The sequence below is a fragment of the Mustela erminea genome, chromosome 18 (genome assembly GCF_009829155.1).
Source record: "Mustela erminea isolate mMusErm1 chromosome 18, mMusErm1.Pri, whole genome shotgun sequence".
Taxonomy (NCBI): Eukaryota; Metazoa; Chordata; class Mammalia; order Carnivora; family Mustelidae; genus Mustela; species Mustela erminea.
In genome coordinates, this window is record NC_045631.1 from 50,679,166 (window position 1) to 50,702,382 (window position 23,217).

Genomic DNA, 23,217 nt, shown 5'->3' on the forward strand with positions numbered 1-23,217 from the left:
CCCAAGGTTGCCATCCAAAACTCTAGTGATGACAGACCAGGAAATGGAAACAGTGGTGTTCTTGATTCATTGTACTGTAGCCAACCTTTCCCCCCATCTTTAGACTTCTGAGAAAAACCTATTGGATATCCAGTTCTGGTTAAGTACTGCAGTTCCTAATTGTCTCACTGGCAGAATATTCACACAGAGGCACGTTGGTGGCTCTCAAGCTATCTAAAGTTTAAGTCAGCATTCCTGAGTCTCTGGGCTCTCACTGTTGTAATGCAAAGCCTTGCAGTAAGGTGCCAGAATGCAGTTTTAAAATTTTTATTATTTCATGTCATTAGATTTCGTTGCTTTAACTATTGGGGGGAATAAAGGGATCTTAATGTGACTCGCTGGCTTCTCTTTCTCATGGTTGCTGTCATCTTTTTTCATACCCAGCTCTGTGGAAGACAAGGATAAATCCTGGAGATTCGCTTCGGTGGTGCATGAAATGCCCATTTTCTGTAGGTGTGGACTCATGGGCATGTCTTGGGGAAATACCAGTCTTCGCATTTCCTACAAGGTAGAGAATAGTGGCAATGGCATATAGCTTAGCAGATTCATATCCTGGCTCTGCCCTGAGTGTTGATAATCTTGGGCAAGTTACTTAACATGTCTCAGCATTTCTTGCTTCATCGATAACATGAGGATGTTGATGTGGTAGAGGTCATAAAGATTAAGGTTTGGTAAAATCTTTAGCACTATACCTGGTAAATGGTACAAACCCAGCACATGGAATGCTGTTGTTCCCAATCCATGGGAAAACAAGGGTGAATTTGTCACCCTGCCAACTGGTGAAGGGAACAAAGTTGGGAAGAAGCAATGATGAATGAAGGTGGTAGACAGAGAATTTGTTAACAAAGGAGATTCCAAGACCCGACCCAAGCCCTCTCAACTGAAATCACTATAAGCCTGGGAATTTACATTTTAATTAGGCTTCCCAAGTGATTCATATGCACACTCAAATGTTAAAAATCACAAGAGTGTATATTTAGAAAGGCATTACAGTAATGGTTTTTTTTTTAATTTTTTTAATTTTTTATAAACATATATTTTTATCCCCAGGGGTACAGGTCTGTGAATCACCAGGTTTACACACTTCACAGCACTCACCAAAGCACATACCCTCCCCAATGTCCATAATCCCACCCCCTTCTCCCAACCCCCCTCCCCCCAGCAACTCTCAGTTTGTTTTGTGAGATTAAGAGTCACTTATGGTTTGTCTCCCTCCCAATTCCATCTTGTTTCATTGATTCTGGTTTTAAGGAAATGCATTTTGGAATGGTACCACTTGAACTGACCCGAGTCCAGAAGGTCACAGGTAGGACAGAAGGATAGGACCGAGAACCATCTTCCCTTATTACAAAAGCTTCCCTTTCCCCCAGAGCTCTGTCTCCTCTTGAACACCAAGCTGCAAACATTTGCCTTCAGATCTCCCCCTAAACCTAAGGTAACTATCCATTAGGTACTAGGCTACCTTTAGTCTCTTGTGGTAGATGAGATTATTGTTCTCAGTTCTTCATTCCCTCCTACCTACGAACTTGCAGTCAACAGAAATGGAACGAGTGTATTTCTCTGCAGGCTAGCAAGTGAGAAACACATGGCGGTTGCAATGGTAAGTCAGTAAATTTGGGGGATGTTTGTTACGCAGCATCCTTGTGGCCATAATTGACTAATACCTTTCTTAAAAGGGGAAATAACTCGGGTTTGCTAGTGTTCTCACTGAAAGGCTTAACAACTCTTTTCATGGGGAAGCTTGCTCACAGTTGTGGCGAGGGCCTGGAAAGGGGAGAAGATTTGTCCAAACTGATAGCACTTGTGCACGTTGATGTCTCCATAGCGACTGCGGCGCTCCTTCCGGCCGGCCAGTCTCTTCTCTGCCTTCATGTCCATGAAGTGCCGGAAGGGGCCCTGCTGGGGCAGACGGGCCACATGTACCTGTAGCGAGGAGCCGAGGTAGTACGTGGTTCCCAAGTTCCACGTGCTCACACCGAGACAAGGCGTGTTTTTGACAACAGCCAGCTCTTGTCCCTGCCTCTTGATATCAGTTAGATTCCCACTGACCTTTCTAAATTTTCTGTGACCTTGGGAAATGGCTCAAAGGGGCATCCTTTCTGTTTGTTGCTGGGAGTCCTGCATGCTAGGTTGAGTGTCAGGGCACTGAGCTCTAGTTATGAGCCCGCCCATCGCTATAGGACCTTGGCTCAACACCCACCCATATGGTAGATTCTTTACAAGGTCTTTTTCCAGCCTGGAAATGGCACAGATTATATGAAACTGGAATGTCAAGAATGCCATGGGTTGAAAGCTATCCTTCTTGGGGGCAAGGAGCAGGAGGCAGAGTGTGATGTGTGTTGAAGGGTCCTAACTTGCGATTCTAATCTCACTTGTATTAGAGACTGAGAAGCAGAGGAGCCCTGCCCACATTCCACTAGGAGAAACACCACCCTAAGGTGCACAGTGAATTTCCCCAGCCAGAGAGTTCCCCTTCACTGCACCCTCTGCCCAGACCCAGCTCTCTACTGGAGGTGGTCCTGCTGGGTGCCCACTGCTGGGAAGGGCCAATCCCTGCCTTCTGACTGCCATGATGCTTGTTTTCATGGGGTCATCCTGGTTCCTGATCATCTCACCCTCACTCAGCTCCCTTTCCTGCCCCAGCCTCTTTGTGCAGACAAGAGAGCATCAGATTCTGCCTACATAATTGGTTTCTTCAAGGAGCTGCTACCCCTCTTGCTTGGCCCATGTGTGGCCAGTGGGAGAGTGGTGCCCAGTTTCAATTCTGACCAGGGGGGCCACCCCAGGCACGCCCTGCCCTCCCTGTCTGCAAAGGAGGCTCAGCAAACATTATCTCTATTCACATTGTAATACTTTTACACCCCACAGGGCATGGCTGGGAACATGGGCAGGGGACATACTCCTGTGGCTGATGGCCCAACATGCCCTCTTCCTGGCCGACACACCTGCACGGGTGGGGGTTACTTAGGAGTGGGCGGCCGGACACGTTGTAGGAACCTCATCCCAGTTAGGGGTTTGGGCCATTTCCTGCCTCCCACACAGCAGGAAACACGGATGTGTCTGTTGTTTTACTTCTTTCTAGGATTGCCCATAAGGAGCCCAGAGGACACAGCACTAGCAGCTCTGGGGGCGGGCAGAGGGGCTGACCAAAACCTGGGGCCCCGAGGGATGCCAGAGATCCAGAATCCCACTTCCTGGATGGAGAAACTGGGACCCACCCAGTGGGAGGGCTTTGCTGAGGTCTCTCTGTGACCTTCTCTTGCATCAAGTATAAATTCACTGCATTGCTTCGGGGTTGGTGACTCTGTTCCGAGGATGGTGCTATTCAGAGCCCACCTTGGAGAGCGAGGGCATGAAGCAAGCTGCGGGAGTGTAGATGGGGCCTGGGGTGCCCTGAGCATTCTGGAGGGGCCAGAGCCCCCGGGGAGGGTCCCAATGAGAGACCTCCCACTGAGGCTCCTCCCACTCTCCTCCTTTCCCTGATTTGCCACGTGGCCTTCTCGGGCAGAGCCAGCATCTCCAGCATCATCATCACCTCCTTAACCCAATTAACACGTGTCTCCGTTTCTGCCTGGGTCTCCTCCCCCTCCACCCCTGCTCTGTCTTACTGCCCCCCCACCCCACCTACCTCCCTCCTATTCCTCTTTTAGGGCTCTGATTTTGGCTTCCAATGAAGGGCCTCCCCCAGCCAGAACAGGCTCCTTCTCCTCTGGGCTTGCAGACTGTTGACCCCAGAGGGGATCTCTGTGTCCCACCTGGCTTCCTGTGAGTGTCTCACTCCACTGACTCCTGCTCCTGTGGTCTTTGTCAGGGCTTCGCTTGCTGAGTGTACTCCGTGGGTGGGGGGGGGCACACCCTCAGTCCTCAGCGTGCAAAAGATAGGGGGAAAGAGGGATTTTTGGAAGACTCACGTCATGTATTCGTAAGCTCTTTGCTATTGGAAGAGAAAAGTCCCAGCTTCGTCCCACAGCTTTGGTGGTGCTCAGACTCGAGATTAATGGTGGATAAACAGGTCCCAGCGGGATCGGTAGCTTCCAGTCTGTTCCAGGGAAGTGAGGAGAGAAATGCCACACTCTTAGGATCCATGCACAGCGCTAGACCTAGCGGTCGTGTCTTTGGGTTTGACCCCCACCCGCAGAATAACAAGGGAGGTTCGTGCCCCAGAGAAGGAAGCAGACCCTCAACCCAGAGCCCAGAAGGAAAGCCCTCATTAGGAAAGACACATGGAACCTGTAGGATATTCTGATTTTCTTTCTGGAATATGATCAGCATGGTGGGCCGTTCTCTTTGCTAGGTGGATTATTGGCAAATTGTTTTGCGGATGCCCCGTGAGTTGATTGCTGCTCTGGGGAGTTAACCGAGTAGAGAAGCTCATTATGGGGTCCAAGACGATCATTTAATCAGGTTAACTAAATAACAAATTAGGGGATCCTCTTGCTTTTTTGGATTTGCGAAGAATTATTTTTTCATATTCACGCAGAAGCCTGCCAACCTTCTCGGGCTGGGCCGGACGGTAAATAGGCTGGGCTCGGCGGTCATACCCTCTCTGTTGCTGCCACACGGCACGGTTGTCGCGACACAGAAATAGCCACAGATGACACGTAAATGAGGAGCTGTGCCTGTGGTTCAATAAAACTTTATCGAGGGGCACCAAATGTCACTTTCATAGGATTTTCATGTATCACAAAATATCATTCTTTTGATTTCTTTTTTTTTCCAGCCATTTAAAAATGGCAAAAACCGTTCTTAGTTTGCAAGTCATCGAAGACAGATGGCAGGACAAATTTGGCCTAATGGGCTGCAGTTTGCCAACCCCTGCATTAGTGGATGCTTCAATACACCCCCTGTCGCAAGGAGACAAGTGCTAATTTCCAAAATAGAAATGAGGATTCTGAAGTTTTCTCAGCAGTTTCAAAATCACTGCGCAAGATAGACAACTGGCCCGTCACCAAGCCTGAAGCAAACCAAGCCAAGGCTGGCTGGCCTAATTCAAAGACAAGATCTAGGGTTCCCAGGGACCTTGAAGCCATACAGTTCATCTTCTAGACATGATGCGTGACCCACATTGAAACCAGTTAGGGACACAAGGCTCATTTAGAGATACACGGCTCTGGAGTCCTGGAGTAAATGATCTCATCACCGTGACCCTCAACCCCTGATTTTCACCCTGGTGACTTTGATGTGAAGCAGTTCTGCTTCATGTAACCCAGCTTCGTAAGGATGTCGGGCAGAATTTCTACCCCCACCCCACCCCACCCCACCTCCATGCACCAGACACGTAACTGAAGGCAGGACTCCTCCTCTAGGCTTTCCTCTACCAAGCCAGCCATGACCTTCGGAGTTGCTCACCAGACCTGCGTCTGGGTGGTACTTGCTCGTGTGGCTCCTGAAAGCGTTCAGCAACCCCCAGCTGAGGTATTGCACTTGAACAGAATTTCAAACTAGAGAATGAAGTAGGCTTGACAGCAATTTCCCCAGGATGCCAGAGTAGGTAGAAAAAAAAATAACTCAGAGCGATTCTTTCTGGCGTCTGCCACGATACTTCAGTTTTGAGTCCACAGTAAGGTTCTGATATTTTCCAAAACCTTCATGGGTGGAAGTAGGGTGGTGGAGGGCTAGCAGAGCCGAGCCCAGGGTCTTGTACACAGTGGATTCTCAGGAAGTGTTTATAAGACAAATGAGAGGGGGGAGGCATTTTGGGGGGGGGCGCTGGACTGCCAGTTGAAATCCCTCTCGGGGCTCTATGGACATGTGTTATTCTGGGGGGGAAAGGTCCCCTCTAGAGCCAGACAGGCCAAATCCTTTCCTAATTTTACACCACCAGCTCTGTCTCAAACAGCTGTCTCTGGCTCAGTGTTATCTTCAAAGAGGAATCCGGGAGCACCTGGGGGGCTCAGTTGGTGGAGCGTCTGACTCTTGATTTTGGCTCGGGTCATGATCTCAGGGTCGTGGGATGGAGCCCCGCCTTCGGCTCTGAGCTGGGCCTGGAGCCTGTTTAAGATACTCTTTCTTCCTCTGTCCCTCCCTCTCCCTCTAAAATTTAAGAAGAAAAAAAAAAAAGAGGAATGCAGCTTCTCTGAGCTTTGCCAAAGTCTCCTCGGTCAGTAAGTGTCTGCTTTCGGCTGCACTGGCAGTGGGTCTTGCTGGAAGCCAGCACTGCTCGGCAACTGAAAGGAGGCAGCTCCCCCTTCCCGCCCCCACCCCCCCTCCCCAGCTCAGGATGTGGTCCTGGGTTGTGGAGTATGCCCCTCTGTATGGGAGAAAAACTCCAGAGGGTTAGAAGGGATGGGAGGGGGAGGGGGCTAGGGCTTCATGTGGTTCTTCTCCCTTACAGAGTAATTATGACATTTCGGCAGTTTTTATGTTCTTCTCTTTGGTAATTTTTTCTCGGGGTGGGATGGGGGAAAAGAATGGTTGCCAGGGAGATGGAAGGGAAGTTGGAAAGAGGCTGCCCTCTGGGACTGATTAAAACCGGAGAAAGATACATGTAGTCCTAGAAGACAGAGAAGGTTTTTAAAAAGATTATTTACAGCCGAAAAACTAGCTTCCTGTCCTCCGTCCAGAAAGCACTTCTCGTCTGGTCCAGGAAGGGCATCTTTGCATCTTGGCATTAGACTCTGAGCTCTTGAAGGCACCGTTTGGGTCCTGTTGGTCTTTGAAGCCCCAGCACCCATCCTGAAGTCTGGCATATAGTAGGTGCTCAATACATGTATGTGACAGAGTAAATAAAGACTGAATGAGCGAGCGGAAGACATGCTGAGCACCAGCAGCTTTCTGGGCAATGGATTCTGTGCTCAGCACGATCCTAGCTACTACCCACCCAGGGGTGGGCTGTCTGCAAAAAGGAACAGCGGTCTAGACCTGGGAGAGCACCTTGAAAAGGTGTGAAATGTGTTGAATTTCAGTCTCTTTGCTGCAAATATATGGAAAACTCGTTTATCGCTGCTCACGTGTCTGGCCCGTCCTGTCTTCAACAGTTTCTCTTTAAGGGGAGTTTGGCTTTCGGACAGTGGGAAATGATCAGACTTTGTCTCCAGCAGAAATTCTCTTCCCTGGTGGTGTGTGGGAGCATTCGGGGGCGGCGGGTGTGGAGGATGGGGCTTAAAAAATTCCAAAGCAAGCCTGCACCCCAGGCTGAATGCACCTGTGTTTCGGCAGGTGGGACCCCGGGCAAGCCCTCCAGGGGATTCGACCGAGAGCAGCCGAGGCTAAGAACACCCAGGGAGAGTTGAGTTCACCTGCGTTGACACGATATTACTAGACAGCTGCTCCTCTGACTGCAAGTTCGTGGCCAAACCGGGGTGGGAGGTAGGGGGGGACGTTTAAGGGTGGAAATAATAATCCTATGGATGTTAGTCTTTGATTGGAGTCAGCACTTTTTATTTTTGACAGTGACTTCAATAAGTGAAAAAATAAAACCTTGAGACTTTGTATCAAAAAGTCATTTAGTTGGATTTTAAAGCTTTATTGCTTTTTGGCAGCTTTTGAAAGGGGTTGGGGTAGTGAGGAACATTTAGTGTTAAGAGAAATGTCATGATTTTTTTAGAGTGAGGTTGACATTATTATTTTCTGAATCCCCAGCTCCTAACGTGGGGCCTGCCATGCAGCAGATACTTAGAAATTCTGGAATGATTACAGCAGTTACTGCTTGCTGGATGCTTCCTGCTATCTTCACCTCATTTCATCTTTAGAGTAACCATGTACAAGAGGTCCTATTTGAATCTTCATTTTACAGGGTGTGGTGGCTGACTTCTAAGATGGCCTGAGATTCTGCCCCCTATTATGGATGCCTTTTATAGTCCCCCTCCCCTTGAGTGTGGGAATATGATGGGATACAGCTCATAGGTATGTTACATTGTGGCAAAGGTGAAGGGATTTTACAGATGTGATTAGGGCCCCTGATCAGTTGACTATATAAATTAATTAAAAGGGAGTTTATCTTGGGTGGGCCTGACCTAATCAGGTGAGCACTTTAAAAGAAATTCAGGGGGCTTGAGACTCAAGTCATGCTGGGCATGCAGAAGGATGTCACCATGATTTTTTTTCTTTTTCTTTTCTTTTTTTTAAAGATGTATTTATTTATTTGGTGAGGGGAGAGAGAGGGCACACAAGAGCAGGAAAGGCAGAAGGAGAGGGAGAGAATCCCAAGCAGACTCTGCACTCAGCAGGGAGCCTGGCATGGGGTTCGATATCATGACCTCAAGATCATGACCCTGCAATCATGACCTCAGTTGAAACCAAGAGTCTGATCCTTAACCGACTGTGTCACCTAAGCACCCCAACATGTCACCAAGATTTCTAAAGCTGCAAGCAAATGGACTCTGGTGACAACCCTGAGTCTCAGATAAGAGCTGAGCAGAGGACCCAACTAAGCTGTGCCTGGACTAACCCACAGAAACTGAGATAATGAGTAGGCGTTGCTGTGACCTTCTAACCCCGCGGTAATTTGTCACACGGCAATAGAAAACAAATACACTAGTGAAGGAATAATGATGCAGACAAGTCACAGGGCTTGGCCAAGGTTGCATATTAGGAATGGAGGAACTGTGTGTGGAACCCTGCTGTTTCTGACCCCTTACTGTTAGTGACATTCACTGTTTCACTGTTAAGTGAAACCGACTATTTCACTAACGTCAGTTTGTGAAATAAGGCTCATCTGCTTGAGCTCACTGATGTTCCATAAATATAAATGGAACAAAACCAAGGCTGATACCAAACCCTGCTGCTTGGTGGAACAAAGTGGAATCAGAAGCAGGATGTGTCAGCATACGTCACACGTGGTTTCTACACACGGCGGGTGTCAGAGCTAGGGTGTCTTTTCAGACTCTTGCTCCCAGCTGTCCCCACACGTGGACACATTCTCACTTACAGGAGAAGGGCTGAGGAAAACCCTTCTACGAAGGACCAGGAGCACAAAAGCCAATTTACGGAGCATCAAAGAAACCTCAAGGAGAAAAGAGACATGGCCAGTGGTCACGTAGTGACACCCATCTGTTTTGCTCCCTTTGAGATGATGCAACCGACTTTTCTGATTTCCAGAGTTTAGATCATCATGATTATTAGGGTTGCCCTTCCTTAAAGAAAAGCTAATCTTTACTGCTAGTAGCGGTAATGTACATTTTAATCTAGCTTTTCCTGTGTGTGTGTGTGTGTGTGTGTGTGTGTGTGTGTGTGTGCATGTGTGTGTGTGTAAAAGTTTGTTGGTGGGGAAGGGGTGTCTTGGAATGTTACTGTTTTCTTCCAGCCAGCTTGAATGTATCTTTCTCTTTTCTCCTTACTCACCTGTCCTCTTTCTGCCTGGGAGGTAGATGTGATGCATAGAGGTGGGCAGCCATTTTGGGAGCATGAGGACTTATCCTCATGATAAGAAGAAGTCTATGAATGGCTTGGGTCTCTGATGTCATCATAGAGCTCCCGCCAGCCTTGCACTGCCTTCCTCTGGACATCTTGTCATATGGGGGACATACACTCCTTTCTGTTGGTGGAATTTTTTTTTTCTTCTCCCTTCAGGTCACATGTAATTCTGTCTGATACGAAAATCTAAAAAATAATGTACACTCCCCAAGTATTTGAAACATACTTGGTAAGTATGTTAACACAGTGTTAACGTGTGCAAGGAATAATCATTATAATTTAAGGATCCTTTCTAGAGTATAATGAGGGTGAGGGGGGAACTCAGGGACGCCTCTCTCCTTCATTACTGACTCATAGGAAGGATGCATAATGGTGTGAGAGGAGGAATAGGGTGGCTGAAATAGATTTGAACCACAATAATGAATCACTCATTGGCCCTGATGTGTTTAATTTTGTCTAAGGCACAGAAGACCCAAGAAGGAGCTGTTCTTTGTCTTTGAGCAACTCTGACGTGAGCATCTGTTTGGGATCTGAAAAGTATATTCAGATTCAGGGCGAGATGAGTGGGGTTGCCCACTGCGCATGTCATTGAGGTGATTGCCTTGCATCACTGCATACAGGATCTGTAACAAGAAGGGGACAGACCCACTTTTCCCTCCCTGGTCTAATCACAGCTGAATCACTGAATTCAGCTCGGGGCATCTAGGTATATTGTCCCTCATTCATTGTGATTTGGGGCATGGCTGAAGGAGGTGGGAACAATTAGACTGAAGGAGAGAGAAGCCACTGGGAGACACGGCAGCTAGGAAAGACTGCTTCATAGCAGAGTGATCAAACCCATCTCACCCCACCTTCTCACCCTGCCCCAACAGATGGAATGGGAACCAGTGATGGAAGCTTCCAGGAGGCAGTTCTGGATGGGGATTTGGATTTGCTTAGGATGCTAACAGCTGCAGCTGCCAAAGACAGAGTGGCCCAGCTCAGTAGATGGTCCTGTCGTTGCTGGCACTTTAGAGGGAACGACTGTTTGCAGAGATGGCGTCCAGGGGACCCCGCGGGTCACGTGTTAGCACCTTCGCTCAAGAGTTAGAATTACTTAGTGTCTACTATGTGTCAGGCTCTTAACGGTCACACTATGACCTTGAAGATCTCTCCTATCGTGGTGATTCTCTGATGCTCTGAGCGCAGTGAGCTCGGTTTTGCACAAAGCAGAACCGAAGCACCCAAATCCGGGACCAGTTGCACCAAGTCATGTGGCCTGTCAGCGGTGGACCCATCCCTGTCTCTGAGCTTTTGCTCTGTCTCCTCTCCTTTCTCTTTCAATCATCTGCTGCTTTCAGAGAAAACCAAGTCATGCTCTGCTAAGCCATCAAGGCTTGGGGAGCGTGTTTAGACAGGATGTGCAGTTACCCAATACTGGGCTGAGTGATGTGTTTTCCTGACTCCGACAAATTGAAGCAAGCTCTCCTTTTGATCTACAATCTTCCAAATCGCCCCAGAGACCCCTCCCCCCTCCCCCCGAGCGGAGGCGGGTCACAGGCAAGGGATGTGGTTCCGATTTCATACAACACATGGCTTTCTGACTAGGGAGTGGCTGAAGATTCCTGGTGCACTCAGCCTCGAGATTCCAAAGATTGCTGTGCAAACCGCACACTTCCCAGGGAGCCCATTTCCCCCGATCCTTAAACGTGTATGAGCCTCCCTCCCTCCCTTTTTCTATTGTTCTCTCTCTGTCTCCCTCTCCCATGCACGCGTGCACACACACACATACACACACACACTCTACCACTCCACTGTCGATCTGTACATCCTACACCCCCTATGGACGTTTCCAGCCAGGATCTCTTGCCTGGCAGGCTCTCTGTGGGGTTGGGAGTGCCTCTCAGGCAGCGAAAAGCAGCCTCGCCTTTGCAGCCGGTCATTCCACAAGCAAGGGGTCCTTCAGCGGAGGCCTCTCCGAGCTTCTGAATGCATCAGGCTTGCAAGACGGAGGGAGAGCAAATTGGCAGCTGTGCTGGACCGCCTGACGCTGGGAAAAACATCTGTTGGAAAACTTGCTTTGTAATTTCCTGAGCCTTTTGGGGTCAGAAGTGGGTAGAAACCCCCAAATGGAAGAAAAGCCTAATTACTTTCAAGTGGGAGGAAAATAAGAACCAGAAGGGCTCACATGGGGGCCTGTGGCTGGTCTGTGGATTCCCAACCTCAGGCTCCCAGGATAAATGCTTCCAAAGCTTCCCCAGGCACTACTTTCTTCTGGAGCGAGCACTGGCATTCTCCTGGGATAACTGACTTGGCCCAGACTGGACCGGAGCGGGTGGGAACACTGCTCACATTCACCCTCCACCAATACTGCTCTGCAAGGCTGGGGGTGAGCTGGAGAACAGCTCGGGGCCCCTTCATGCCTTCACTGCAGGCGAGTCTTTGATCACCAGGCTCGTTCACCAAGGTGGTTTCAGCGCTGGAAGGGAGGCTGATGCAGAGTGGGTGCTCCCCGGAGATGGATGGAGTCTGCCTTGGTAGCCCACGCACCCCCCAAAGTTCTCGTTGCTTACATGACTTGTGTGAATGGCTGCTCTGGGAAGCTAAGGTCAAAAAGCAAGGGGGGCTCTGATCACTGAACAGAACTGGAAACGAATACAAATCGGGCAGGTCGGAAGAGTGGGGGAAGGGCATACTGCTCTGGGGAGGTATCTGGAAAAGCCCTGGGCTTCCGGGAGTGCCGTCAGCAAGCCTCTGAGCTTGGAGACAGGAGCCGACCAGAGATTTTCCCCCACAGGCCTTCAAAGTTTATAGGTCATCTTCAGCTGGGTCTGCAACAAAGATTTTGCACTTGCTTGGCTTCAAGGCTGAGGTCTTTATCCCACAATAAAGGGTCTCCCCTCTCTCTCCTACACTGCTTGGCTACATCTCTTCTCTTTTCTTACCCTGCAATTCTCCTTAAATACTAGTTTCAGTCCCAGGGAATAAGACCGAGATTTGCAAAAAAACAAAACAAGACAACAAACAAACAAACAAACCCCCCCCCCCCCAACTTTTCAAGCTCTCCTTTATCTGGTTTGGTTGTCGTGGTTTTCCTTGGCCCGAATATGCCTAAAGCTGAAAAGGTTTTTAGGGAAGCGAAACTCTGATTTTCAAGAAATGAGCTCTGGTTGCATAATGAAAGCCCTTTCTGATTCCCCGCACATCGGTCTCTGGGGGTAATTAGGAGAATTTATGTATCTCCTTCTGGCAATGATCTTTTGTCCCTGTGTTCAGCATGTGGAGGAAGTGATAGGTCCATGTTAATGATCAGAAAAGGTTGTATTTCCAGGTAGCAAATGAGGCTTAAAGGTAACTTTTCATCTTAAAAATACCCCCTTGCTCTTCCTTCCCCTGTCCCGAGGGGCCCACTTAGTGGAAATGCCGTGTCAATGTATTTGCAGAAGGTCTGACTTCTTTAGCTGGAGAAAGGTGGAGATGCACAGAGGACTCGCCCCAGCCCTCTGGGCACAGAGAGGAGAATATACAAAAGGAGAAGCGAGAAGACGCGCTTCCAGCTGGCTTAGCTGCCCTCCCGTGGATCAGCTCCGTGGCCACTGCCTCCCACTCTGAAGACACCTGCCACGGACACTAAGCAATTCGTTCGGCAAAGTAGACGGGAGACGGCATTGGCAAGGCTGTTTCCTGCCTTGATGGGACAAGGATGAGGCTCAGGTCTGTGCTTTGCTGGGCTAACAGGCAGCCCAGCATGGAAGAACCCAACTCAGCAGAAGCCAGGGTGATTGATGGGGAGAAGGGTTGGGGGTCCCTTGACCAGAACAAAGCCGCCTCCTCCCACCCCCGTCACCCCTGGAATGGTGCCCTCTGCTTTTCCTCCCAAGTATCAGTTTCCCTCACTGAGAAGATGAGACCGCCTCTGGGACCCACGGCACAGAACGCGGCCACTGAGCTAATGGGCTTGCGCGACCTTTCTTTCCACTGTTCTGGGCCTTTCTGGCCCAGCCCCAGATCGTACCTAAGTATGGAAACTAGAGCTCTGGAGCCAGAAGCTCGGTCATGAACAGCAGGAGCTCTGCGGACTTGCTGGTTTGCAACCACAGTGTTTTCCTACCCTGGCAGCTCTGCGCCTGCGTGAGAAGCTCCCGCTCCAGGACACCAATTGTATAAACCCAAAGGGAGCCTGCAAATGCACGGGCGTGGGGTCTGTCCCCAGCCCCGGGCTGGTCTTACCCTTGGCGTCTCTTCGCGGTTCTGTTTTGCCAAGAGATGGGCCTTCCTTAGTAGCCTTGTCCCCTCCTTTGTCTTTGGCTTTGTCCTTAGAGATCTGGGCACCTTGCCCCTTCTGCAGCATCTGCCCATCGGGCAAGGGCTGGCCTTCAGGCAGATCCTCTTGCTTCTTGTTCTCTTTCTTCCTCTCATGGGGAGCTCTAAAGGATACAAAATCCACCATCAGCTGTGATGTTCTGAGGGACTCAACAACCCCCAAGTGAGTGGCCTGAAGAGGAAGTTACGGGACCGGAACTTGCAACTTCATGAAATATTATTTAATCTGGGAAGAAAATAAATGGATGATGTCAGCTTATTTTTGTGTATTTGCACAGCACAGTCATAAGAGAAGGGTGGGGCGATCCCCCAAGTAGCAGAACAATTGGAGAACAGGGGTCCCACCGCTAATGCTTCCACCGGTGCCACGAAGGAATTCCACACTTACGCGCACAGATATATTACAAAGAAAACAGGTCTTACGGGGAGGAGACACAGGAGGTCAGGAAACATCTAAGAGCTGGTGTGTGTGTACATATAGAAAAATATATATTTACATAAAATATGTATATGTATATTAAAGATTTTCTTTATTTGAGAGTGACTGAGAGAGAGAGAGAGCACGGGTGAGGGGAGAAGCAGAGAGAGAAGCAGACTCCCCGCTGAGCAGGGAGCCCGATGTGGGGGCTGGATCCCAGGACCCTGAGCTGAAGGCGGGCGCTTAACCCACTGAGCCACCCAGGCGCCCCTGCTGTGTGTATTTTTACTATCAAGCAATTTTCTTTTTAATTATTTTTTTATTTGAGTATAGTTGACACACCATGTTACTTTAGTTTCAGGTTTACACAGTACAGTGATTTGACTTCTCTGCACTTCAGGCTGTGCTCTGCACGATGTAGCTACCATCTGTCTCCGTGGTATTTCTTCTTTACAGGGTAGGGGTAATATACTGCTCATCCAACTGTGTTTTCTGTTTCTTTTTCCTATTTCCCATTATATCAATTATTTGTGTTTGGGGAGAATATTAAGCCGTTCTTTAGTGATTTTCTTTTCTTTCTTTCTTTCTTTTTTAAAGATTTTATTTTAGAAAGGGAGAGAGATAAGGCATGAGCCGGAGGGGCAGAGGGAGAGGAAAAGAGAATCGCAAGCAGACTCCATGCTTAGCACAGACCCAAGGCGGGCTCGATCCCAGGACCCTGAGATCCTGGCCGGAATTGAAACCAAGAATGAGACATTTAACCGACTGCGCCACCCAGCATCCCCTTCAATGATTTTCCAACATCCAAGTCACTGCACTGGACAAGACCCACGAAGGAAGAGGGTCCTTCCTGATCTGACCTGATCTGCTCCTTTCTCCATCTTCTCTTCTACTCGACCTCCCTGCCCCCCAGCCCAGTGCTCCTGCAACACGAGAACCATCTCAGTGCCCCGGAAATGCTGCTGGCTCTCGGGCTTCTGGGATCGGCTTGTCTCTCTCCCTCTGCCTGGAATGCAACCCTTTCCCCCCCTTCCCTTCCCTAAATACTCATCCACCTGGAGAACTCCTACTCATTACTTTCCCTATGGTGCTGTTCATGACACCTCCCAGTTCTCACCCTGAGATATAGACCTTCCTCCCTCTGTTCTCCATTATCTTTTTTTCCCAAGATTTTATTTATTTGAGAGCGAGAGAATGCACACTGGAGAGTATGACCGGGGGGAGGGGCAGGGAAAGAGGGAGAAGCAGGTTCCCCATTGAGCCAGGAGTCCGACGTGGGGCTCGATCCCAGGACCCAGGGATCATGACCCAAGCCAAAGTCAGACGCTTGACCAACTGAGCGACCCAGGCACCTCTCTGGCATCTTTCAAGCATCTCCATTTTAGTAATGACGAGTTGTGCAATAAATGGTCTGTTTTCGTACCTACTTTCACGGTTAGATTTTATGTTCTATGAAGTCACAGGCTCTATCTCATCCTCCTTAACACATAGCACTATATCTAGCAAGAGGCAGATCCTCAATCCGTATTGGATGGATGGATGGATGGACAGGAGGATGGGTGGATGGACAGATGACGAAGTATTGGGTAAAGGTAGAGAAGAACAAAAGACAGTAGATTCAAAATATGAACTATGTGGACGGGAATGTCAGAGGGGCACGTGTAATCAACCTCTGATCTGCAGTGATGACCAGAATTAGGTGGGAACAGAAAGTCAAGGCTGGGACTTCTGGCCCTGTGAAGGTTGCATCTGGGATTCATCTAGAATGTCCAACTACAGTAAGATGCTCAGAAAGCTGGACGTAATTTTTGCTTTGGAATTCTGTGGTTAGCGCTAAGTGGCAGCATCTCTGGTGGATTTAACTTTTTCCCCTGAAACCCAAAGAAATGTAATCGGAAAACTGGCATCCTAGAGGTGATAATTAGAAGAAAATGGTTAAGGATATAGAAACATCCCAGTCTCTGTGTGGAGCCTCAGGTTAGGACCTGTCATTGAAATACCTTTCACTGATATTGGACAGAAACCTGAACCTTTCTCCATGCCATGCAAATCTTTGAAAAGTGCATCATTTTTCTTTGATGAGTCTAAACTTGGTTTCTGAAGTTGTTGTTCCTGAAACTTTGCTTCCCTTAGGATTCCTCTCTCGCTCCTCTCGAAAGATCCACTAAGCAGTTTGTAAGCTGCATAGTTGCAAGTAGGTGGAAAGTTTTTTTAGGGAAACAAAATTTTTTAGCTTAAAAGAACATCTGCTCTGTGTCTGATCACTAGATGCCTCCAACTTTTCTAGCAAGTTGTAACATTTGTACTGACAACCCTAAGGCATATTTTGGCACATTATGAAAATCTACACTCAATAGATGTGTTATTATACATGCCTCTAGTGCCCTATTCGAGGACCCTAACGTGCCTCCCTCACTTTGGATTGCTTGTTTATAAAGTTGTAGCTGTGCTTTACTGTCGACCAGATCTAGGCAGATAAACGCCAATGAACGTGGGTCCACAGGACTCAGTTAAGCCTTGCCTTGCCATCTGGGGACCTTCGGGGAGCTGGGGATGTCCTCCATGAGAGCACATCCTGGCACTTCAAAAATTATACTCACACAGTGTTGAAGGGAAGAGAATGCTTTTTCAAGGGGCCCAAGTCAAGCAACCAGTGACCAGATTGCCATCTGTTTCAAATTAAATGTGTTTATTATCTTTGCATCTTGTTCCACAGCTCCACATCGTCAGTTAGAAAATATCTTTGGGGATCTTAACTTACGCTCCAAGGCATGTGTCTGTAAGTTTAACTGGCTGTTTGCTTTCACACGCAGGCAGCGATCTCTGCCTTCGCTTTGACTCCGGGCTTTGTCGAGGCTGTGGGAGAGGGCCTGTGGGTCCTGGTCATTCGATACTCAGGTCTTGTTGTCCTCGTTCTGTCTCTGTTTTTCTTTGTTTCATGAAGTCCCCAACTCTATGTTAATTGTTCACAGTAGAGTGCACATCAGATAGAGCCAGAGCTTCTCTGGCCAAAAGGATTAGGAGCTGAGAGCTGAAGGTGAGAAGAAGCTGTACCAAGAGACACTAAGGAATGAGCATCTGGACAGTGAAGACGGTCCCAGGAAAGGCTCTGAGACGGTCCAGGACTAGAATATTTGAGGAAGAGAAAGCAAACCATTGTGGCTGGAGAGGGCAGGGAGAGGGAAAGTGGTGTGAGATGCAGCACAGGGAGGCCAGCGTCGGGTCAGGCAGGGCCCCATGGGACATGTTCAGGGTTTTAGATTTATTCCAGAAGCAGGCAGAAAGCCAGGAGCACGTGGCATGTTAGGATTTGCATTTCATGAGGATGAGGCTGGCCAGTCTGTGAAGAAGAGATTGGAAGGAGGAAGACCCGTGGGGAGGCTGTGTGGGGAGGGGCTTGCATCAGTCTTGGTGGAGGTGGTGGGGGGAGGGGGAGTAGACTCGGCAAGCCTCCTCCCCCCCAACCCCGCCCCGGCCCCCAGCTAGAGGCCACAAGAGACAAGAAGACCCGGAGACCCGTTGGCCTTCTGACCTGAGCAACAGGTTGAAGCTGGTGCTACTTAGAGAGAAGGGGCTGTCCTAGGGGCACAACGATGTGGAAGGGCGGGGGACCGGAAATCCGTTCTGAAGTATGACCTGGGGACACCTGATTCTCAGCTCTCGGTAGACATGAAGAAGTCCCGTGGTACTAAGTCTCTTGAAAGGGTTAAGTTTATCATTTATTGGTGTAACTTTAGAAGTAATGACAAAAACCTCTGGAAGACCATGTCGTGGAGCTTGTGACAACTCAGGTTGGGGGAAATCAGGGATGGCTCAAGGGTCAGCAATAAATCTGGGGAGCGGCGTGGCGGGTGGGAATACGTAACACTGGATTTTCTCTTCTGCAACTTCTCGTTGGATCAGACTTTATTCCTGCGGGGCGAGGAGTGGGTGCGGGGAGTCCGAGAGCTGCTGAGGTTGAGAGGGATGAGACGGACATCCAGAAAGGAAGATGAGAAACATGACGTGCAGAGAGAAAGAAGGACTCGGGGCTGGGAAGGCATGCCTAGGGGATGATACAAGGTATTGACTTCATATTGTCCTTTGAGTTTCAGTGAGCGGAACTCATTTGTTTTTAAGCACCGTTACAAATGACGTTTTGCTCTGTAAAGCAAGTGTGGAAAAGCACGCACTGAGGGACCTCGTAGCATTTCCTCAGCCGCGCCCCTGCCTTTCTATTCACTCTCAGCTGATTCTGTTTGTTTTTCCACCCGCCTGCCCACTTCCGAGCACACGAGCACACGCTGTCCCACTCTTTACTTTGCTTATCTTCTTTTCTGCTTGCTTATCTCTTTTTCTCTTCTGGATGGTGCTTTTAGAAAGCACAATATTTGGACGGCGGAGGGGCAGCCTACAATGCAAAATGCATTATCTGGAGGTTCTCACTGGCACCTGACTTGGAAGATTAAGATGGTCCCTCTCGATTTCTGATTGCCAATCTATGATCTCAGAATTGTGCAGGGGAAAGTCTTTGACTTAGGGTAGAAGAAGCCTATGTTTGGGCGACAGAGAGGCCTGAATTGGTCCCTTAGCTCTGCCATTTTCTATTTTGTGACTGCATGCTTGCGACCTCATGTCTCCAAACCCAATATTTTCATCTGTAAAATGGGTATAATGATGTATATGCAAATTGTGGGGTTGGTGTAGAGTTTAAGTGATATGACACAGGTGAAGGTCTTAGTATGCATGGTACCTAATTCATGCTGGTAATCACAAGTAGTCCATCATATCATTCCTATAAAACTTACCATGGCTGTCAGTTGGACCGGAAACAAACACGTTGGTGGTCTGTGAGGCCTTTGGCAAACATTATGGTGTGGGTGGAGGGGTGCCGGGGTGCTGGGTGGGGTTTCTCTGTCACAGTCTAGCAAAGTCTGCGAACTGGAAGCTTACAGTGTGCTTAACTCACCCATCTGAGAAATCAGATGAAAAAGTGTAATTGAACAATTAAATGAAAAAATGGGGGTGTTTCCCACATAGGGTGGATTGCAAACTTCTCTTGAGAACACAGAGCTGGTGACATGGGGTCCCCACTGCTCCCTATGGTGACTGTTAGCCGTGACTTAGAAACAGCTGATGCTATGGTTGGAGGTGCCCTTTCCCAGCTCCCTGTCCTTCTTAGACAACATGGTCTTAGACCTTGTACGTACTCTCAATAAGCTTGTATGGCCTTGGGCAAATTATTTTTTTAAGATTTATTTATTTGAGAGAGAAAGAGAGAGAAAAGTGAAAGTATGAGCAGGAGGGAAAGAGGGAGAGAAAATCTCAAGCCGACTCCATGCTGAGCACAGAACCCTACACGGGGCTCCGTCTCATGACCCTGAGATCACGACCTGAGCCGAAACCGAGAGTCAAACCCTTAACTGACGGTACCACCCAGACACTCCTTGGACAAATTATTTAACTCTTTTAGTCTCAGTTTCCCCATCTGTACTCTGGACGTGATAGTAATGCTTATCCCAGAAGGTTCCTTTAAGCATTAAATCCCATCAACAAAAATCTTCCCACTGTGCTGGGCTTACAGAAAGCCCTGGGGGCTAGCTATTGTTATCATCAGAACACTTTGCGAATTTGTGGGCATCTAATGGGAATACAAACTTAGATGAATACTGGCAGAAGTCAAACTCGGTAAGACAGATGTATGTTACAGGGATATAATATTTTTTAAAAATACCAATGAGATTTTCTTTTTCATACACCCTTGTACTTGATTCGTTCCCCAGTCTCCTTTCAGGGAAAAGGTTTGGGGGTAGATATCCTCCGTTGTCTGTCGTATGCACCCTTTGCTTGTTTCCATACTGGAGCTCACCCGCTGGGTTATATCAATGAACTGTCTTGCCTCTGCTGTCCAGTTAGATGTGACCAATGGGATGTACCAATAGGGAATCGAAAGAGGGGAGGATAATGATGCCAATATTTATTCCTCTGGCTGACTCCTTCCCTGAGGATTTGCCTTGACATGCTAGGACCCTTCCTGAAGGCTACAGGTTCTCTCTCCACACTCTATCCTTGTGGGTTTGGTGGCCCTTCCCCTCAGGTCATCAGGTCTTGGGTCCAGAGGTCCACTGTTCCCTGCAGTTCCCTTGTACCTCTCCCATATCTTTGCAAAACTACTTTGATCTATTCTACACTCTAAGTCATTGGTTGATGGAGTGTCCACTATCTTGGAGAAAATCAGAATTCTTACAGCAGAGAAAACGGAGTCAATGCTAAGATCCAGATTTGGAGGTGGCATTTTGAGCCCACAGCAATAGAGAAATCAAGCTTTGTGAAGAAAGAGTTTTTTGCATTGCTCGTGGTTTCCCTTAACAGGGAAAGAATGAGGCTAGATCAAAAGAAAACCATCGTGCGGAACGGCAGAGGAAATGACTTAGGGACAATTTCCACCAGACAGAAAGGGGAAGTAGAAGGCGTTGCCATGAGAGGTCGGAAAGCAGCTCTGAGAGGGTAAAACCTGGATGTGCACCACAGCTTGGTCACTGAGAAGTGGTTGCTTCTCCCCTCCCAGGCTTCCCCTTGCCCCTGCCCACTGGCTTCAGCGAAATTGGGGTGATGAGATGTTAGAAACGCTCACAGAAACCCCAATGGTTTGAGGGAGCCTGAGCACATCTTGGCTCACCCACCACAACCCCCTGCTCTGCAGTTTCCTACCATGTCCACCAGGGTCTGGAGGCAGTGGAACGGCCAGGATGGAGGGGTCCTTGAGGCCTGGGGTTTCTGTCTGTCCTGGTGAGAGGATGCCCAGGAGTGAGAGTGTCTGTATCCTGGCATCAGCCTATCATCAGAGCAAGGAAGTGAGAGGCCATAAAGCACCCACACCTGGTGATCTGAGGGACTTGCAGGGACCTGCGGGGTCAGCAGCAGGTGCAAGATGGACACCCACGAAGGACAGCAAGATGAGCCACACCTAACTAAACACCAGACCAGGACATCCAGGAACAAGACCAACGGGTAGCTGAGGACACCAAGGATCCCTACAAGGCTGTATCGGCTTCCTTCTGCACCCAGATGCCATGTTGGAGGGAGGAGGAGTGAGACAAGTGACTTCTAGAGAAAGGGAAGAAACCACATTCGAACTGATGTAGTATTTACCCATAGGAGGCTGAGTTCATTTCAAAGCAAAATGTTTCAAACTTAGTCCAACAGAATAAGTTATCCACATCAGCGATTTCCCCCCCTCTGCCATCAAGGAGGCATGGCGGCTCCAGAGTGAGAGAGAGTGATGACCGACAATGAGCTTCCTTTGCTCAGTACCTCTGAGTGTTCTGTGTCAATGCTGATTTCCTCACGAGATTGACCCTTTACAGTGGACCTTTGCCCCAGAGCCGCTGAGTCACGTTAGGCGTGGTGAATGCATTTACTTTAACACGGTCATTACCTTTACTTATTAAATCATCTTAATATAACAACATGGAAGGAAATTCATACAGAACAATATCCGTATCCCCTCTACCTTATCAAAAAGTCATTCACTTTTTTTTTTTTTTTTAAATGGCTTCTTGTTAAAATACTGGGTGACAGATGGGCCATACCCTGGGCTTAAGGAAGGCTGTGCTCCCAGTCGTAGAACTTGCCCTGGTGCCATAAAGGGAGAGAGAGAGAGAGGAGCTGGTTACCTGACGTTGTCACGCAGCGTCAAGCAGTTGCTTACTCGGGAGACCTTCCAATTAGTGAAGTGGGACATTCTTAGGATGGTGTCCAGAGTCAACGGTGTTGATAGGATTTCACACTTTATTTCCTACTCCTTAGCCTTTGCCCTTATACAAAATCCCAGGATTCATGGGGGTCTCTCTCCACCCTTCCTCTGGCATCCTAGACCCTGCTTCTGGGGGTTCTAGCTTCCTTTGGAATGTTGACATTATGATGTTCCTAAAAGAATTTTGCAGATGAAATTCCTGGGCCTGTTTTAAATGGGGGGGGGGAGTGCTGAGGAAGAGAATTTAACTTTGCTTTCCTCTGCATGTTTTCAACCCTTTTTGTTCTAATGATCGTGATGTTTTTAAGGAAGGGTTTTACTTGGGATGGAAATTGTGTTCTGAAGAAAAAAAAAAAAAACAGCATTCTGAAGCCTTCTCCTGCTCTCATGGGCATCAGTCTGATTTTCATCAGTCTGAAGCCTATGCTGTCCTAAGCAGTTTCCTGTTCATGTGCCTCCCTGCGCTTGGATCACTAAAGAAACACAATCAGATCTGTCCACATCCATGAGTAGGGGAGGTGCGTACTGATTGCAACAAGATGGCTGACCAGGGTGAATCCAGAAGTGACATTAGGGATTGGGAAGTCTATCTGTGATGGTGAAAGCAGCTGGTATTTTGAGGTGCCCTTTGGTGGTCTGTATAAATAGTCCCAAGGGTGTTTTCTTACCAATCCCTACAGTTCTTAGAAGGGCCTTGGGCGATGACAGCCTTGGGGTCCTGTGACAACCACTGGACACCTGTGGGCTTTTCAACTGTGAACATGGAGGGAGGTGGGTGGTTCTTAGAGAAATCCCAGGGAAGAAAATGGCGGAAACACCAACTAAAACCTAGACACAAAATCTATAGAAAAATGAGCGAAATAAGCCATTTAAGGCTTTATAGTTTTTCCCACTAAAAATCAGGGTCTTGGTACTAGAGGTCTACTGTATTAGTTTTACTGACATCACCAGATATGAAATCACACCATTTCAATAAAATGGGAAAAATCAGGATGGCTCAGTTGGTTAAGCATCTGCCTTCGGCTCAGGTCATGATCCCGGGGTCCTGGGATCAAGTCCCACATGGGGATCCGTGTTCAGTGAGGAGTTGGCTTCTCCCTCTGCCGCTTCCCTTCTGCTTGTTCTCTCTCTTTCTTTCCCTCCCTCTCTTTCACAAAAATAAATAAAATCTTGAAATAAAATAAAATGGGAAAAGTCAGACCATGACAAACCAGCTTGGCACTAGTCCTAGCTTCAGTCAGGATTTCCTTCTTGACCCATGAATAACTGAGAATCACTCTTTAGTTTCCAAACATACTGGGGTAGTTTAGGCTGGGTTTATTTTCTCATTTTTGTATTTTATTTTTTGGGGGGGAAAATATTTTATTAT

At 48.3% G+C, this 23,217-nt stretch overlaps 1 protein-coding gene across 2 annotated transcripts; it reads right to left on the minus strand.

Moving 5' to 3' along the window:
* Positions 1–296: 296 nt before the first annotated feature.
* LOC116578524 lies at positions 297–21,984 on the minus strand. Of its 2 annotated transcripts, none has more exons than XM_032322986.1 (5): positions 21,769–21,984; positions 13,603–13,799; positions 3,951–4,078; positions 1,789–1,935; positions 297–540 (listed from the first exon to the last, which is right to left on the minus strand). In XM_032322986.1, exons 1-5 carry the CDS (start codon positions 21,834–21,836, stop codon positions 310–312), a joined length of 771 nt encoding a protein of 256 aa, XP_032178877.1. In that variant the 5' UTR covers positions 21,837–21,984; the 3' UTR covers positions 297–309. The 2 variants fall into 2 exon arrangements, with proteins under 2 accessions (XP_032178877.1, XP_032178876.1); XM_032322985.1 differs by having other exon boundaries at positions 1,789–1,962.
* Between the last annotated feature and the right edge of the window lie 1,233 nt (positions 21,985–23,217).

What these genes read in the sequence shown, in the direction of transcription:
- LOC116578524 (XM_032322985.1), bottom strand. Translation starts at nt 21,836, where the DNA reads ATGTCCCACTTCACTAATTGGAAGGTCTCCCGAGTAAGCAACTGCTTG. An exon ending in ACCGCGAAGAGACGCCAAGG is followed by an intron (nt 4,079 to 13,602) that starts GTAAGACCAGCC and finishes TCCCTGGAACAG; the next exon opens with ACTGGAAGCTACCGATCCCG. An exon ending in TCCAGGCCCTCGCCACAACT is followed by an intron (nt 541 to 1,788) that starts GTGAGCAAGCTT and finishes TCTACCTTGTAG; the next exon opens with GAAATGCGAAGACTGGTATT.